At 40.1% G+C, this 19,183-nt stretch overlaps 1 protein-coding gene across 1 annotated transcript in view; it reads right to left on the minus strand.

The window, feature by feature from the left end:
- The window catches only part of znf536 (zinc finger protein 536), a 104,108-nt gene that overhangs the window by 49,755 nt on the left and 35,170 nt on the right, over window positions 1–19,183 (minus strand). The window contains exons 2-3 of the mRNA XM_007889383.2: window positions 11,798–11,950; window positions 2,429–4,126 (exon numbers count right to left, since the gene is read on the minus strand). Coding sequence (XP_007887574.1) covers window positions 2,429–4,126; window positions 11,798–11,950 — 1,851 coding nt within the window. The remainder of the gene's footprint in view (window positions 1–2,428; window positions 4,127–11,797; window positions 11,951–19,183) is intronic.

Genomic DNA, 19,183 nt, shown 5'->3' on the forward strand with positions numbered 1-19,183 from the left:
AAAACAGTGAATGTTATATATGAGGTAACAGTAAAACTAGGAGTCTTAAAAAGGGGTCTACTTATTTCTGTAACACCCTTGTATACATAACATGAAACCGTACTGCCACAATGGGTTCTATTGTATGTCAACTGATCGTTAAAAATATTTTCATTTGCCCGTTCACAATAAAATCTTGATCAGGTAATGTGCTTTGACCACCACATACTGTCCACTAACCTCCAAATTCACACACCAACAAACTCGCACAGTTCAGCAAATGTGCGTGGCCACGTGCCATCTGGACACAAGAAAATAAATCGCGTTTCCTCTATATATTAAGGGGTAAAATTGGTAGCGTTTCATGATGTTTCAATATGATAAGTTCTCCCATCAATTATTTCATGAAATGCTACAAATTTCAACCCATATAAAACAGGATGCTCACAAGGGCGTAAAAAGTCTGTAAAATTCCACCAAAGTTTCAGCTTAAAAACTGCTTGCGTTTCCCATACACCAATTAGATCACCTGAAGCTCTCAGTTCTATTACAGTTGAGTATTTATTTTTCTATGAGACACTAACAAATATACATTAATTACAGTACAAAGCCCTTGTGCTACTTATTTTCCCAGATATCCCCTTTCCCCACATGGGCCTGATTTTGTGCATCATCCTCCTCCTGCTACAACTAGGGTAGAGCAATCTGGGCCACAGGCATCTCCATGATTTTTACTGGTGTCTTCACCTTTTTGACTGCCAAGACGTTCACCTATTATAGAGTGGTGCAAAGCAAGTTGCTTTTCGAGTTCCTCAGGTGGAAGATTACGATGAGCCTTATACATATGCGATAACAAAATCTCACCCCTAGGACTAATGGATTAGAATTACATGCAAGCATCCCACTCAAACTTTAGACTATCTGGTTAGGAGGGAATAGCCTAACTACCAGAAAGTCCCTTGCACACCACTTTCCAAATGTTATTCTTCTCAAAAACAGCCTTTGCGTAAATGAGCTACTGCCAGTAAATTTAACTGGAGCACATGTTGGGTGCTCAGGTCCCTGCATATCACATTGGACATCTCCTATAGATGTGAACATACAGCAAATTATGGATGGCTGGGCAGCTGAAGGACACAAACAGAGATTAAGTCTATCGATCATTCTGTCTATCGGTGTTGGATAGAATAGCGCATGTCAAGCTCAGAACCTTTATTGCAGTTTGATTCCTCTGAAACTGGTTCTGCCAACTGCTCACCAAACTCTTAACACTTCCACTTCCTTTCCCACGATCAAATGAAATAGGACTCCATCATGCTAAAGGTATGAACTCTACCCAATCAGAAATTTGGGAAGTCTCTCAGTATCAACTTTATATCAGGTGAGACAAAAACAGAAGTAGCTGGGAACTTCTGTTTTTGGGAAGTCGCTTCCCAGCAACTTGTTTTTGTTTCTGATTTCCAGCATCTGCAGTATTTTGCATTTTGTTTATATCAGGTGAAGTTCATTTCACTGCTGTGTCTAATTGCAGAGTGTGTGTATCAGTGTGCGGTGGGGCAGAAGTGTTGAAATAATAAATAACTTCACTTTACAAAGTGAATGTTTTCTTCCTGAAAACTGCCAGCTGGGCTTATGAGAAAGACACTCCCAAGGAGCCTAGATGCTCACTCTCAAAACTGCTTTGATCTCAGGTACATACATAAATAATTAGAAAATAAAAGCCTCCAAAAGATGCACAAATGTTTTCCTTTATCCTTTTGTTTGCAAGTCTTCTTCTAGGGCATCGGACTCTATATATGATGCAAAACAAAGGTCAGAGGTCTGCTGTGCTAATTGACCGATACTAATGCTGAACTCACACTGCTCAAGGTGTTGCCTTTACTGAAACCAAACCTGCAAGAGGAAAACAGGAATCATAGCTTCAGGCACACTAAACAGCTTCATGGGTGAAATATTTCTCATGCCACCAAGTGTAACGACTTTAAAGGTGTGCATTAACACAGACTGAAGGTTCTTTTAGCACATGTCTCACCCCTAGAATCCTGACCAAGATTCTGACCCTATAACATTTCCTAGTTTTCTATTTTTCCAGTGGTGGTACTGAACCTGAATTTATGTCTACAAGTAAAATATGTCCCTAGTTTATTACATCTTTCACAAATAACTTCCACGACACTTTAAGCCTCCCACATTATTCTCAAACTACAAAAAACATCTTAAGCGTTCATATTTTTTGCTATCAATATTTATAACCACTGATCTGAGAATATTGCTGCAGTTTGATATGAACACCTGAAAAAACAGAACAATCGACAAATTAGCAACATATAGAGTACAATAGGTTTCGTAAATTTTACTTTGCAATCCCTCAAAGCTAAGGCTTCTAGAAGGTATCGGATTGGGCAACATCTTCATTGCATTTCAAAAGTTGGATTCATTTGACACCCACCTGACAAGTCTGACCTCTTAACACTGTTGCTACTGCTGTTGCTGCTGCTGCTGCTGTTGCTGCTGCTGCTGCTGTTGCTTGAGCTATTTCCCATACCATTGAAAGCTGCCATGCTGTCTGTGCTGTAGGCTCTCAGAGCAGAGAGCATATTCATCTGCTGGTCGAGGAGTTGATGGCTGTGGACTTGCTCCTTATTGACCACCCCCTGTGGAATATCTTGAGATGGCAGAAGATTTAAACCCTGCCACGGGCCACCTTGAGGCTTAGCGACACAGGTTAGAAGTCCTTGTGATCCTTTCGAGACAGCTGCACTGGGAATTGGATCTTCGCCATCAGAACTTTCTTCATCAGAGGTTAATGGCTGTTTTATGTCCTCTAATATATCTGGATCATTTACATCTTGATCATCCGCAGACCCCGTGTCACCACTACATGGTTTATTAGCCACTTCGCCAGAAGGACTCATGCTTTGAGCCCCTGGTGAAACAAGATTCATGGTGCTTGCAGGTCGGCATTTCAGTTCAGATTCATGAGTGGTTAAACTGGGTGTTCCTGGACCACTGATGTTTGAATACGTGTTGAATTGCTTGTAAAAATCTGTAACTAGAGAACTCAGGTTAGTCTCCATAGGACTAGCAAAGGACTTCTTATGATCTCCCAATGAGTCACTGGTTTGTCCTTGTTCAGCTATTTTGTCAGAAGATGACTCTGCCTTGTCCAGTGATTTTGCACCGATCTGATCTTTCTTCATGAGAACAGGAGAGACTGGCAAACAGGTTTTCTTTGCAAAAGGTGAAGATTCCCCTTGAAGATCATTGCCGTTTCCTGCCAGTCCTAAAAGGTTTTCTTTTCGTTTCGTCTTCCCTAGGTGGTTGGCTTGAAGGTGAAGAACCATTAATTCCATCGATGAAGTTGTGAAGGAACAGAACAGGCATCCATGCCAAGTGACGTTATCCTGGATGGTCATGGATGAACCTGGAAGTGGGGCAGAATCATAGGATGGAGGTTTGACAGACAAATCCAATGGTTCATACTGGGATTTTTCTGCAATTGATCTTGATTTACCTCCTGACTTTTTTTCAGATGCCTGAACTTCAGACCTTCTTTCACAGTCTTCATAGTCTAATTTCTTGCTGTTTTTTTCAAGTGTTGCTTTTGAGTTAGGCAGTTTTCCACTTATGGTTTCGCTTGGGATTCTTTCGTTTACCTCCTTTTCTTTTTCCAAGGATTTCAGTCCATAAGTGTCAATGAAAGCTTGCAAAGACCCTTGGAAATTGACGCCATTCCCAGCCAGGCTCTGGAATGCTCTGCTCAGATCAGAAAGACTTGGAGTGTCTTCCCCAGAAGCCTCTGATGCACTTTTCAGACTCTCAGCTTGCTGCTCGGATGTCACAGCAGCCCCGTGTCCATGGCATTCCGCTGGGGAATGGACTCCCATTGACCACTGTTGAGGAATCAAGCCACTTCTGAGGTCCGTCCCTGGCATACTTTTCATCACTCCTCTCAGTATGTCTGGCCTAATAAATATCTGGCTTTTATTGATAGGCTCTTCAAGATTCTCTTGGTGGCTGTGCCCCTGTCCCAACAAAGGACTTGTTCCATTCTGACGCTCCCTATGGTGGCGTTCCAAGTGATATTTCAGAGATGCTGACTGAGTTCCAGCGTAGTCACAGTGTGGGCATTTGTATGGTTTCTCACCTACACCAGCAAACAATGGAAAGAAAGTTGTGAGCTTCAGTTTGTTCACACAGATAATAATAATAATAATCCTTGCATTTGATATAGCGCTTTTCACGTCGGGAGGACATCCCAAAGCGCTTCACAGAACACACTGTAAAGTGAATTGACTGCATATTTGTGGGCGAACGCGGCAGCCAATTGCGCACAGCAATGTCCCACAAACAGTCGTAGATTGAAAATGACCAATTTATTATTGTTTTTTTTTGGAGGGATTATTATTAGGCATGTGGAGTAAGGAAACTTGCCCAAGGTTTCGCCCTGCCTGGAATTGAACTCAGGTCTCTCGCTTGCAAAGCGAGTGCTCTAACCACTGAGCTACAGGACTCCACGTTGTTCCATAGAACAAAAAAAATGACAAACTAGTTCTTTTACTATTAAAGATGGTCATGTTACACGAGGAAACAAAGGTTTTTTTTGCATAAAAGCTGACTTTGTACATACCAAATCATCTCAAAACATAAAACTTAGCAACATTCTGTACAAAACTGAAATGAATGATTTAAGACCTAGTGTGCAGTAAATCATGGATATAATTAGCAAATGGTGTACTGCACAAGTAATTCATCACCATTTGTGAGGCAACATTCTAGAATAAATTTTAAAATTTGCAGAAAGTAGAATTGGTTCAAAGAAAATGTACACTTAGTGAGCAGTATAAATAAAACATGTTTTTTTTGGATTAAAAAACACGTTGCCAACACAGTTAGCCATTGGAAATGTGTATTGGTTTTAATCAAAATATGCAGCATTGCATTTGCAGTGGCTGAAAAACATTCAGATGAGATAGAAGAGAAAGCATATAATGAGATGTTCATGTTCCAAGAATTCTTAGGATGAATTACAAGATCTTATAAGTTGCTTGTTATATGCATATATTTCCATAATGGGCCATGGTTTTTAAAGAACCTAGATTCTACTCTTGAGCAACTGTGATGAGTGTGTGTTATTTGTCTGCGTTCATCTTTTTTAGTATCATCATTTTCCTGCACTTTGCTTTTTCAGAAGATGTGCTACTTTAAAAGGTTATATTCTTTGAACAAAAATGGAGTGAAATAATCCTGTTATTCTGCATATAATATCAATATTCTCTGGCCATGTTTGAATAACGCACTCACCACTGGAAAGGCAAATCACTGTCCTGGGAAAGGCCAGTTCCTGTTTTTCATTGGTGCTTAAACACATCCAATCCCACAGAGCAAATCGCTGCCATTCATCTGATCAGATCATAGAAGCAACGACTGTATTCCTTCCAAAGTCTCCAAGCCAAATAGCCCAGAGTCCAAAAGCATTGCTTATAACCTAGTATTAATTCATGCCCTATGCTGCTTTCACTGTGACTAGGACATTGGGTTAATTTGGCCACATATGCATTAGGCACCTGATAATCCCTGGTTGCCATTCTCTCAAAGTACGAATACATCAAGTTCAAGCCAGATAAAATATTCTGTATCCGTGCAGGGTGACAGTGCTAAGTACTATAACTGGCATTCACAGCATGCCAGATTCAGTCTCATCTCTTGCACAAGTCAGGGTCACGCCACACAGCAAAACGACCTTGTGCTACTTATTTTTTTAAATGCCTTTTTTATTGGTAATGAATGAAGCATACACAAAAATGCTTTATTCATGATTAACAAAGAGAACATTGAATAAGTTATTCAATGGGTGGCACACAATTTCCATTATGCAACCTTGGATTAATATCTGCATATATCGCGTGGGATACCTGTAGGTTATTAATCTTCTAGCAGGTAGCAGTAAAAAGTATGATTGCTGAATGGTATATAGTTGTGTGACATATTTAAGAACGTATATTCTAAAATTGTCATGACAACTGCCATGACATTTCTGCATTACAAAAAAGTTTGAATCGTATTGAGAAAAATAAAAAATTTAAGGAACAATGTGAAACTTGCTTTTGTTTTCAAAGCCTCATGTTATGAGATGTCAAGAAAAAACTGCCATCTGAAGCAGTTAATCCCTATTGAAATACAGTATTTTATTTCTGTGTCACATTTTTCACTGAATTTACATCCTCAAACACACAATATTAAAAATGGCACCTGGTACAATGAAAAATATCATGCTTGGTCAAGGATCACACAACAGAACTATGTGACCTCATTTGAGCATTGCAACCAAGAGTGGAATTACATTCTGAACGAGTATTAAAAATATTGTGATTTATTCCAGTTATTTTAAATGTTATGCTCAGTAAATGTTACAGTTTTCCATAATGCAGAGTGAATTGTTTTTTCGGTATAAAATCTACGTTTCTAAATCAGTCCCTCTGCTTTACAATATGTTTTTGAACAAAGATTACCCATTACCGGAACTGCTCATATGTGATAAATGGATTGATTTTATTCATAACAAAATAACCTTTATCTTCAAACTACGAGGTATGCTTTTTGATCCAGGAAATATTTAATAAAGCACAAACCCCTTTGTTATAATTTTATATTAATGTGTATACATTACCCATCATCTGATAATTAAGCACTAATACTTTAAAATGCTGAGTTTTATTCACTTAGAAAGGGTGAAATAAATATTCTTCACAGCAAAGCTAGAGTGCATTAATATAAATTGTCCACATGATTCCCCTAAGCTTATATGCTGTAAATATGAAGACTATTGCACAGCTGCTTATTGCTAAACAGTGCCTTGTCTAGAAGGGGACAATCTGTGTTTCTAATTGCTGTCATTGAAGCCTAGATTCATTTTGTGACTTTCCCATTAATATGTGAGCATTAATTTGTATAATGAAATATCACCCACTGCGGTATTCATTAGCCATGCCCTACTGTATACTTCACATTGTTAGCTAGCCAGAAACTGTAGCTAATTTCGCTAATGGACATCTTCCTACTAAATCTTTGGTAGGAAATTAATATGGTAACATTACCTCTTTAACTTTTTGGGAATTTAAATTCTGTTAATTCCTTTCTGCCAGATTTGCTGGAAGCAATTAATCTGGAGTTAAATTCTGTCATGACCATATTTACTGGATGGGCTGGTAGTACAGGCAGTAAAATTCCTGCCTCCTGACCAGATGGTCAAAGGCTTAAGTATCAGTCACCTGAGCTCAAGGTTTGCCAATTCTTGGGGTGGAGTGCGTCATTGTAATCAGTATCCTATACTGTCATGGGATACCCTAGCTCTGGTGCAGGAAAATTAGTATAGTTGTCTCCTACTGAAAGCACATCTCTTGCTTATCAAACCTATAACAGCATTGCTCATGATGGTAAAGAGCTAAGTAATGCTACTTTTTCTGCCTTCCCAACCAGAAGTGTACTATATAGTTTTATGCAGCTCTTAGCACGATTTGGAAGGAAATAGGATTGAGAAAGAAAAAAAATGTGGATCAATGCATGTATTCTTCATGTACGTCGTATGGGGGTGGGGCATAGCACTGTGATTAATTAGGTACTAGTTACATGGAGAATGCTCCAATCATCTAGATGTAATTTTGCATTTAGTTACCAAGTTTCTGTTGACTGTTTTCTGTGAACAAGCTTCTCTCTGTCCCTTTATTCCATAAGCGTTCAATACATCCCAAAGTGCTACTTCTCATTTGGTCCCTTTTAACCCTTGCTTCCTGCTTTATTAGAACATGCTAGCTGGTCCCAAACTATTTATTTTATTGTATTCATTCAAAACAATCCTTGAAGGCAAACTGTTCTCTTTTTGCTCATGAATAAAGTTTTGCGCTTTGCAAACATGTTTGGCTCAAAACATATGGAATAAAAATCTGGATGAACCTTATTTCCCAATGTGCTTTTTAAGCCAATATCTGTACACAGCATTGTGTAACCAGGAGGGAATACAACAGATAAACAGAGCAATGTATTATTTTTCCAAGTCGCTTCAGCAATTCTGACATTTTATCGCAATTTTATTCAAAACTAGTTATCTGACAGTCATCTGTCACTAACCGTTAAATGAACTAGTCATACGTTGTTAACTACTGGTAGAAAGTTCTTTGATTATCGCAAATATAAGTCCACATTATAGAATTCAATTGGAATGTGTTCTCAATAATAAACAATGGAGGCTTCATCTGGTTAAAAAAAAGTCCAGAGCTTATGTGAGTGTATTAAAGAAGATCAGTTCCATGGGCAGAGTACTGACAGTGTGAAGTACTTACCTCCTTATATATTCCCATAGCTTTCATGTTTAATACGTTTCCACTGTTACAAAGTAATGCTTAGAGGAGGGATACTCCAGAAATGCTCAAAGCAGATACGTTGAACTGAAGTCAGGTGGTGGTAGGGAATGAGGAGATCCTGTGTTCACAGTAAAACAGCTGGAACTACACAGGAAAAATAAGGATAGTTCCTCACCAGCATATCATAACCGACCATAACCATGGCAGTAACCTTGGTTAGAGATATGCTCTGTGAAGACATTCTGTGAGGAAACTGCTTTACTTCCAGGTGAATTAAAAGTTATCTTATGTTAAATTTCCTGGCTGCTATGAAGATGCATTTCTAAGTTATATGCTAATATAATACCCAGGGTTATTTGAAAACATTAGCAATGAATTAAACGTGAATGTTGTTAATCATATAAGTGGGGGGAAAATATTTCATACTAACAATAAAACCCCAAATATTTTTAACCCTTAGAGAACAAGACGGGGCTGAAATTGACCTTAGAGTCTTGACCTAGGAATAGGAAGATTGAATTCCTGCTCCTGACAGCTATCCAATAATTCCTGCTGCAATAAATGTGTTTTGGATTGTTGCGGAGCAGGAATGGTAGAGAGAGTTGGCTTGGCTGTGATGCCCTCCAGAGTTTTATAGCCTGCCACACTGCCTAGGTTCACACATAAAGAATAGCCACTTGGTACAGCCCAAAGAAAATATACCCAATCATAGCATTCTCTCTCAACATCGTCCTCAAAGGCATATTTAATGTGCTGTTCACCGGTGATCAGTGCACTTTCTGTCCTAATGTTATCATTGCTATTTAATTCAAAGGTAGGCAACCTTGACATCTGAAGAGATGATCAATGTTGATGTTACCAATTTTTCACAATCTTTTGCTTCATTGTTTATTCTAGTGGAATGCTTAACCCACACTACAACCTTAAACCCATTGTTGTCTAGATGCAAATTAGGCAAGAAATGATAAGGTATTGCTTGGTTCACTTTACTGTGTCATTGCCAACTACAGTTTGGACCAGTTATCACATAAGAGCAAACAAGACAGAAGGCTCAAGGTCTTCGAGATCCAACTAAAAAGGCATCTTTCTCCAATAACTCAGGAGAACATGTCACTCCCCATGTTATAAACACAGCCAGTGGAAGCAGAGGAAATTGTGTGGTGTTCCTTCATACAATCAATATGAATATATCTCTTCAGATCTTTCTATTCCTTTTGTCAAATTGAAATTGATCTTAAAAGTACAGTACTCCACTCTGCTAAACATCTTCTAATACTGAACTAAAACAGCCAATATAAACCCAAATAATTTGACGAGGAATGAGAGATTTTTAAGGATTGAACAATTTGTCTTTGTGAAAAGTGACTGAATTATTTTCAAGGGCAAATCATTGACTAACAAGCCTCTTAATCTCACTGAAACATAAATTTGCTCCTCAGATCCCATCTGTTACCTCCTTATTTTTTTCCAACGTCACTACTGTAAAGTTGTAGGAGTCTGACTATAGAGAGCAGCTTTCACTCCCTCACTTGTCACTCACAATTCTTCAGATTATGTGATTGTAACAGTTTGCCTTTTTCTAATTACTGACTAATAACTTCACTAACTAATGACTTCATTTTATTCAACCTAAATATAAGTTGCACTTGACCAGCAAGTAATGTTTTATAAAAACTTACTCAAACTTCAAATAAAACCATAATTGTTTTTCAGATAAAATGCAATGTTCAAAAACAATAAGTGCTATTAGTTCTAGACGGGTAGATTTTGTAGTAGAGCACTAGGATTCCATTCAGAAGGAGTTGGGGTTCGGAATTACAACCTTTCAACCTTTCTCCCATTCAAATTAATAGGTGCCATTTTTAAACAACAACAACAAAATTACATTTGTATGGCGCCTTTCACGTTAGGAGGATGTCCCAAGGCGCTGGACCATCAATGTTTCAGACCCGAGCTGGGGTTTGGGATCGGGGAGGATGGAGGGCAAGAGGGGAAGGAGGGTGACCGAAGGCATGGTTGAAGGTGAGAGTCTTGAGACGGGTCTTGAAGAAGGCAAGGGAGGGGAGGCGGAGGGATTGCGGAATAGAGTTTCAGAGAGTAGGGGCAAGTGATTTGGGGGAAATGAAGCAGGCCGGAGCCCACTGAGCGGACGGAGCGGTGGGGGTGGGGGCTGATAAGGTGTTAGGAGGTTGCAGAGGTAGGGGGGAGCAAGGCCATGGAGAGCTTTGAAGGTGAATATCACTACTTCTACGCAGTGCTACTGTGGTGAGCATGCCATGGGAGCAGAGCTCTGTTTACTGAGAACACCTATGACCTTCCTCAGTATGCAGGTCTGTCAGCTGTCACGCATTGGATTGCAGTGGTCACAAACAATTCCACAGTCCGACCTCTACTGCCAGTGGACATGAGATAGCAGCGAAGAAGGGCAGTGCTTTCATGTGAAAATAATCTGAATAATAATGTAGTTGGCAGAGACAGCTTTGAGCTACTCTTAAACCTGCTTCTTATTCAGAAAAATCAGGAATGGATGACAATTACCACCCATCCAAAAAAGAGTGAGACACCATTGAGCATGGCAAACCGGTGCTTATTCTGCACAAATATTATCCAATGGCTTGCCATGTATTTCTCCCAGATCTCATCACCAAACAATGAGTTTTTTTTCGTCAGCTGGATGTCAGAAACCCATCATCACACTTAAAAGTATCCAGAGTTCCAATGAGTGAAAATCAGAAAGGCCACCAAAATAGAGACTAGCTATTCATTGTAAAATCCCCTTCAAGCTACTGAGTAATGAATGGTTTCTTCTGTTTTCGAAACACGCACCCATTTGCCCTCATTCCACATCTGCAAAAGTGTTCTGTGAATGTTTTAATATTGACTATTACCAACTGAAATCAGATAACTCTGCACAGACCAGGGATTACACCTGGACTTTCTTGCTCTGTGTCCACATGTGGCGCATTATGGGCCAAGTCATTGAGTGAGCTTCATTTTTGATGCCTCAAAAGGATTGTAAAATCTATCTTTTTACCACATGGCACTTGCTTGATTTAAGTGACATCTCCTTCTGCTGCATTCTGATGACTACTTTGCTTCAGTGAATAAATGTCTGACAGAATCACTGCTGGAATTTAATCTGCAGTCGATATCTGCTTCACTTATTAGATTTGTTGGACATATTTGTCCCTAAAATTTGGGCATGTGCATTGTCACTAATTTACCGGTCATTTGTGAAGTTGGCCGCCCATTATCTTACGTGAAAGTAAACATACAAGTAAGTTTAAAATGCCATTCATGTTATCTGGACTATGTGTTTGTTAATCACATCCAGCTAGCATTAAACACGGCTGATACCTAGTGAGAACGGTGAATATTCACACTTTTTAATCAGTTCGAGGAACAAACAAATGTCATTTAAGAATCATTTGTCAGGGGATTTTGAAAATCGCACTAACCTGTATGTATTCGCAGGTGGACTTTCAGATGATGAGATGTTCTGAAAGATTTCCCACAGTAAGGGCAATCCCTGATGGTTGATCCAGGCATTCGATCTCTCAATAAAGAAGGCTGCTGTATTCCTGCAGACCTTCCCACTTCCTCTCCTACATCTACAATGCATACAAATTATCACCATCATTACAACAGACGCCAAAAGTTTCTCCACTGATTTTGCTAACACAACACAACACAAACACAAACTTGTCAATAGTGTATCTTCTCTGTTTCACGACGGAAGCTGACAGAATGCTGACAATTCACATGTTTTCTTATTTTTTGCAAAAAATCTTTAGTCTCTCCCATCATCATCTCTTAGCAGCAGATGGCATATTTCATTTAAATGAATAATACAAAAAAGGAAACAGCTGTATCAGCAGCATGCCTGATTCAGTGTATTATTCAAGCTTAATGTGCAACTGCACTGGGAACCTGTACTGCGTGTTGCTTAGAGCAAAATGTGAAAGTAATAGAACCGTTGCTAAATTGTCATTCTATTGGAAGCAATATTAAGTGTTTTCTTTGCCCCTTAAAAGCTTCCTTGTTATTGTACATTTGTTTTTGTTTGCATTCAATATTTCCAAAAAAATATTGCAACATAATGGAAAGTGACAAGTAGTTTGCTTGTTTGAGTTCCTCAACACTTTTGACAATTTCAGACCTCAAATGGAAATATAATGACAGTGAAAGTTGCTAACACCAGGTGCAGTAAGTAACTGAACGAACAATGCCTGAAAGTCACAGGGATTTTTCCAGTCAATTACGGGGTGCCTGAAAACGATTATATTAAATGCAAATCGCCTATTATCACTGGTGTCTTCAGTTCTCAGAAACTTTCTGATGCAGTATCTATAGGATCATAGTGGATATTCCAGTGCCCGGCCGGCCAGTTTACCAAAAATATTTCGGGCAACGTGATTAACTCTTGACAATGTTCATCTGCAAAATACACTGTTAGAAGTCATAGACAATATAGGGAAATGGCTTCTGACTGCTCCAATAGACACTGCACCCACAAACTTAGGGATGGATTCAGAAATGTATCTGTGATGATTTTAAGAGTAAGTTAGTAACCACTAGCAATGCTGAAATTTGCCTGTGAATCAATCCCGGAAATTGTTCTGCATTCTTCTAGGTTGTGGAATGGCTACGCTTCGTATATTTCTGTGAATTGATAATTGTTTTTAAAAAAATACGATTTACATTGAATTTTGCTATGGTGCAAGGGGCCAGGGGTGGGGGGAATCACTGCAAAATAGCTATAGGAAAAGTTATCTTGCATTTCCAGGATTGCGAGTGTGATAAATGGAAGCGTCAAGTCATGCAGCAGAGGGTGCTATTCTGAGCCTAGGAAGAAGGCAGCAGAAATGTCACCCATCACTGCTGCCTCAACGTTTTCTTGTTTATAAAGCCCGTCGACCCAGTCATCTGAGATCTTTGGGTGCATGGGACACTTCAAACCCTTTTTGAACACTTGTTACCTTTTCGATACTTCCTTCACCCTGATTCCTGGGAATGTAGTGTTCCAGTGTTTGTTCCCTTTACTAAGGGAATTATAGGGGTATTTGATAGGAGTAACCTAAATTCCCTGCTGCAAGTATACTTGTGTTTTTTTTAAAAAGATTTTTGATGGGAGAGACAGAAACACAAAATCCACGCAAGGGCAGGGATCATAGTGGATATTCCAGTGCCCGGGAGTTCCCAATCTCAATCTGTGCCAGCTCCAGAGGAGGTGATTTGCTTTCTATACAATATATGGGAAAATCAATGTAGAAAGCTGACTTACTCTGTTCATGAGCGCTCCCTGCTTACCAGTTTCAAACAAGGTACAACCCATGAATACGTGACAGCTGCCCTTTCGGTCAGAGCCTATGCCACAGGAGAATAATTATGACAGGAGAGGTATGGAAGAAGATAGCTTTTTGGCCCACTGGATCTCATCATTTCAGAATGCCCAATTTAATGCTACTACTAATAATATTTTTGCATTTGTTATAGTGCCTTATCATATTGTTGAGATGTCTCAAAGCGCTTCACAAGATACTTACACATATTTGGAACTTGAGGGATCCCAGTAAACTGTGTATTGAAATAATAATAATAATAATAATAATAATCCTTGCATTTGATATAGCACTTTTCACGACGGGAGGACGTCCCAAAGCGCTTCACAGAACACACTGTAAAGTGAATTGACTGTATATTTGTGGGCGAACGCGGCAGCCAATTGCGCACAGCAATGTCCCACAAACAGTCGTAGATTGAAAATGACCAATTTATTATTGTTTTTAGTTTTGGAGGGATTATTATTAGGCTCTGTGTGGAGTAAGGAAACTTGCCCAAGGTTTCGCCCTGCCTGGAATTGAACTCAGGTCTCTCGCTTGCAAAGCGAGTGCTCTAACCACTGAGCTACAGGACTCCAGTACCTCCAGTAGTAATATGACTTGGTTATAAAACCATAACTAGTTCTAAACTAGCAACTGTAGAAAACTGACTCAATGCTTTGCTCCTGGGGTAAACCTGAAGTCCCACTATCGTTGCCATGTGGTTATCTCTTATCAGCTACACCCAGAGGCAGCATTGGCTGGTAAGCTCAAAGTGTAACAGTGGAGATGAGAATCCAGTTGAAGGGAAGAGGAATTCAGTATAATGGAAATGAAAGCTGGTAGCCAGCAACTGGAAATTGCCAAAATTATCTTACTTAAGCCAAATGTGGCAGCCTCACTGCCACTCAAAGCAACCAACTTAAACTCACAACCCAATTGAACGAGGGATATTATTGGCTACATTTTTGCTCCTAAAAAAGTCACTACACTTAAAAATAATTAATATCAAAGGCCTTTGATATGTTTTGATGCATAATATGCTATAAAAATACAAGTTCCTTCTGAGCTACAGGACTCCAGTGCCTTTGCCTTGCCTCCTCCCTTTCCTCCTGCAAGGCCGGTCTCAAGACCTTTCTCTTTGACCGTGCCTTCAGCTCCCCTCTCGACTCTCTACCCCCTCCTTGCCCCCTCCCTTCTCTCCCCTCACCCTGACCATTTCCCCCCTGCTCGGGTCCTGACCCAACTGTACAGCGCCTTGGGACGTCCTCCTGACGTGAAAGGCGCTCTATAAATGGAATCTTGTTGTTGTTGCTGAATCATATGGTTCAGTTCCACACAAGGGAGTCCACTTTCTAAGCTATCAGGGGAGCTGGGGAGAGAACATTAAATGCAGTTTTCCCAGTTTAAGGGACACGTCAGGTGCGTTAGCAATGTCTGGACCACATCACTCCCACCCTCGCTCGCCTCCACTGGCTCCCCATCCCCCAGAGGATTGATTTCAAGATCCTCATCCTCACCTACAAGGCCATTCACGGCCTTGCTCCCTCCTACCTCTCCAACCTACTATCCCCCTACCTACCTGCCCGTACCCTCCGTTCCTCCGGCTCCGGTCTGCTCCACGTCCCCCGCCCCAATCGCCCTACCATTGGTGGTCGGGCCTTCAGCCTCTCAGCCCCGAGGCTCTGGAACTCTATCCCCCAGTGCCTTCGCCTTGCTTCCTCCCTTTTCTCCTTCAAGGCCGGTCTCAAAACCTTTCTCTTTGACCGTGCCTTCAGCTCCCCTCTCGACTCTCTTCCCCCTTCTCGCTCCCTCCCATCCCTCCCCTCACCCTGACCATTTCCCCCCTCCTCGCTCCCTCCCCTCACCCTGACCATTTCCCCCCTGCTCGGGTCATGACCCAACTGTGCAGCACCTTGGGACGTCCTCCTGACATGAAAGGCGCTTTATAAATGGAATCTTGTTGTTGTTGTTGTTGTTGTCTGATGGTGCATGACAAGTAGGTGCAGAAACTGTTTCTAATCAAACCATGATAGGACAAGTTTAAACAATATGTTGCACCTTACAGCTTAGCACAATTTTCCCGTTACATTACTGCACACCAGCAGAATGCCACCATCCCACCCTTGCTCTTAAACTGGAGAAGCAGTAACATGTTTTCTGTCACCGGTTCTCAGCAGTCGATGCTTCCAGTTTAAATATAGCTGCTCATTTTGTGCGTGTTTTTTTTTTAAAAAAACATGGCACAGTTCAGAAGCAGTGACACAACATGATCTGGTGAGGTGGCAGGTTTAAAATTCCATCAAAGGCTAGGTGAAATATGTTAACTTGCCAACCCTGCCTCTGTGGCCCTTATACCCCTGTCTGCCCAGCACAGGCAGCGCCAAGGGTCCAGGGCGTACCACTCCAGCTGAAGAATTGCTAATTTGCTTCAGATGTCTGAAATGGTCCCTTTGTTCAAAGGCGAAGATGTCATGGGCTGTATATAGAACGGGTTTGGGGGGGTGGGGGGAGGTGGGGGGAGACAGAAAAACGACTTAAGAAATAAAACTGTTAATCTCTTCTAGCAATTCCTTTTCTTAACATGACCTGTTACTATTTTTGCCTTGTAATGTTTTTTTTCAATGCACATTACATACAATCAGCCTACAGTCAAGCAGTAATAGTATCCCCTTTGTTTTATTTTACGAGCCTAAAAGGTGCCATCTAAAACAGCTCGCAGTTTCTTCTCATCTATTAGCTGGCAAAAAAAATAAATTTCCCTGATGAACAGTGAGATGGGTCACGTCTTTATCTACAGCCAGCTGGCAGATCCAGCCTTTTAATATGGCTGTTCCAATTATTGTAAATGTCATTTTGTACCTTATAACTACAAATATTGACAGTTTATTGCACAATGCGCGTTTGTCAGATGAAGGTCACATCCTACACAATGCACCATCTTTTCTTAAAGTACATCTGACTGAAAAACTAAAAGACACAATGTTTAATGGCGTTGTGTGATATTTAAGGCATCAATTTCAATCCCTGTTTTAAAAGAATAACAAAATGCGTAATTTCACATTTAAACTGAAGGGAGGGAGGGTAGGGGGGTTGGGGTGGGAATCAATTTTTAACTAGTGGTCTTTACATTCACAATCGCACCATTATTTTCAAAAGAATTGTTACAGCAGACGAGAACCAAATTAAAATGCACTCAAGTGGAAGTCACAACTTGTATTTTTGTTGTGAAGACACGATCATATCCATATGGATTGCCTGGCAACGCAAAGACTGGCTGGGATTTTATTTAAAATTTACCTTGTTGCAACAGTGTTAACATAACCCCTTGTGTTACGCCAGTGTTAAAATAAGTTAGGCTGCACTGATGTGAAGAGAGAAAACAAACACAATGCTGCTTAATCCTTTCCTCCCAAAGTAGGCAGCTGCATTATCGGAACCTTGCTTTCCTGTTGTGTAAACATACAGGAAAGTGATCCATAAATTGGTACATGTGGCAAATTAATATTAAGTGGCTTTTTGTTGAGTCGTATCATCCATATATCCGTTCGCCCACAAATATACAGTCAATTCACTTTACAGTATATTCTGTGAAGCGCTTTGGGACGTCCTCCCGACGTGAAAAGCGCTATATCAAATGCAAGGATTATTATTATAAGACTGGACAGTAAATTTTCAAAAGGTAGGATGCTTTTAGTTAATTGCTAATGGTTAGTCACCTTTCTTAAAACTCCTAGGTTATTCCAGTTATTGCAAATCTCCAATATTGTGTTGGTGTCTCCTTCCTTAAACATTTCTTTACACAGTCGCTTGTCAAAATACCCCGTTCCAGAAAGCCTTAGGGACATAATCAATTTGGATGCTTAAAAGGGAGACGGCTGGACAGATATTTGGGAAGTAAGGGATATGGGGAAAATGCAGAGAAATTAGATTAAAATCATGATTTAATAAAGTGAGAGAACAGGCTTGATGGGCTGAATGGCAACACTTCAGCCCTGCAAGCAAATTCTATAGAATTTTTTCCCAAATTGTTGAAAGATTAACAATCTGTTGCCCTCTAAGCTTCTTTTTTTTAACCCATTTGCACATTAGCTCTGCCAAATCAATTTGTATTTTAACAGCTCCAACATACTACGGTGAGCCTGCTATTCGAAGAGATTGACAGCTGTGGGGATTCTCTGTGCTTAGTAATTCAGTTACACTGACCATCACACTGTACATTGTATATATACTACTCTCGCCTCCTGTTGCATCTTTCTGATTCAAGCTACAGAGGCTTTTTACTATCTCCCTCTCGCCCGCTTATTATAATACCATATCATCAGCATCTCTCTCCAATCAATTCATAATATGTCAGTATTGCACCACCTTAGCTGTATTGTACACTGCAGGATAACTTCAGTGCACCGAAGTTTCATAAAAACTTGTTCGCAAGTAAAATTCTTTCCACTTGAATAGAAATCTAGTAACAGAATATGGAAGGGTGAAATCCATACATGAACTAAGCAGAATTTCATGCAGAACCTACTCTAATTTGACTTGCTCTTCTGGGGATAAACTAGGAATTGTTTGTATAATTTAAAATAACACAGAGAGCGTGTCTTCGCCCACATCTCTTCTCAGCAGGAAGCTTGCACCCTTGCCAAAAATTATTAAACCGAATTTCATGTTTAGCAAAGTCGATCCTAAATAGATTTAACTATATATGGATGTGCTTCTGGAATGGAGAAAATGCAACAATATTGTGACTCCAGCAGTTGTGCTGCATCATTCAAAGTCAATCGGGGGAGAATTCCGCACCAAAAATGGCCACTATTTTCAAATCCGTGCCTTTTGTGAATGCTGCTTTTTGTGCCTGATTTATAGCCTATATTGGACTCAACCACCTACTGTGTGACGTATTTCATCAAATTGCCAAATAACAGCAAAGTTAAAAGCTTATCAATGTAGACTGAATGCTGGTTACCAGTAATCAACGCTGAATTTCCAGCCCAATGAACTTGCATGGATACTGCCCCAATTATTAACCCTTACATTGCAGACCAACTCTGCATGTCACAATGTCTCCTTGAGCCAAACATTTCTGTTAATTTTCAGCTAACACATCCTGACACTTGGAACAAATGCCAAGATTACAGTAGTAAGCTGCTCGAACATTAAGTATTGCTCCATTATTGTAACATTAACACCAATTTACCTATAGAGATACCATGAACACAACTTAAATAATAAAAAAGAGACAATTAATTCAACTGTTTTCATGTCTCTTGTTCCTGATTATCCCTATGTCCTTTGGTTAATTTACATTTATTTTGCTGTATTCTGCCAATGTTGTATCTTTCTATCCTTCTTTACCCCTTGATCTTTTTCCAACTGTTTGAAACCCATCCCTTGGATGTCTTGTCTTGCCTGTCCATTCCTACAGACTATTTTTACAGTGGAAACATTTGTTTTTAATATAATGCTTTCCATTGACTTTAAAACTGCCCCACCATTTGCGGTCATGCCTTCAGCCTTTCTGCC

Source organism: Callorhinchus milii, unplaced genomic scaffold (genome assembly GCF_018977255.1).
Source record: "Callorhinchus milii isolate IMCB2004 unplaced genomic scaffold, IMCB_Cmil_1.0 Scaffold14, whole genome shotgun sequence".
NCBI classification, from domain to species: domain Eukaryota; kingdom Metazoa; phylum Chordata; class Chondrichthyes; order Chimaeriformes; family Callorhinchidae; genus Callorhinchus; species Callorhinchus milii.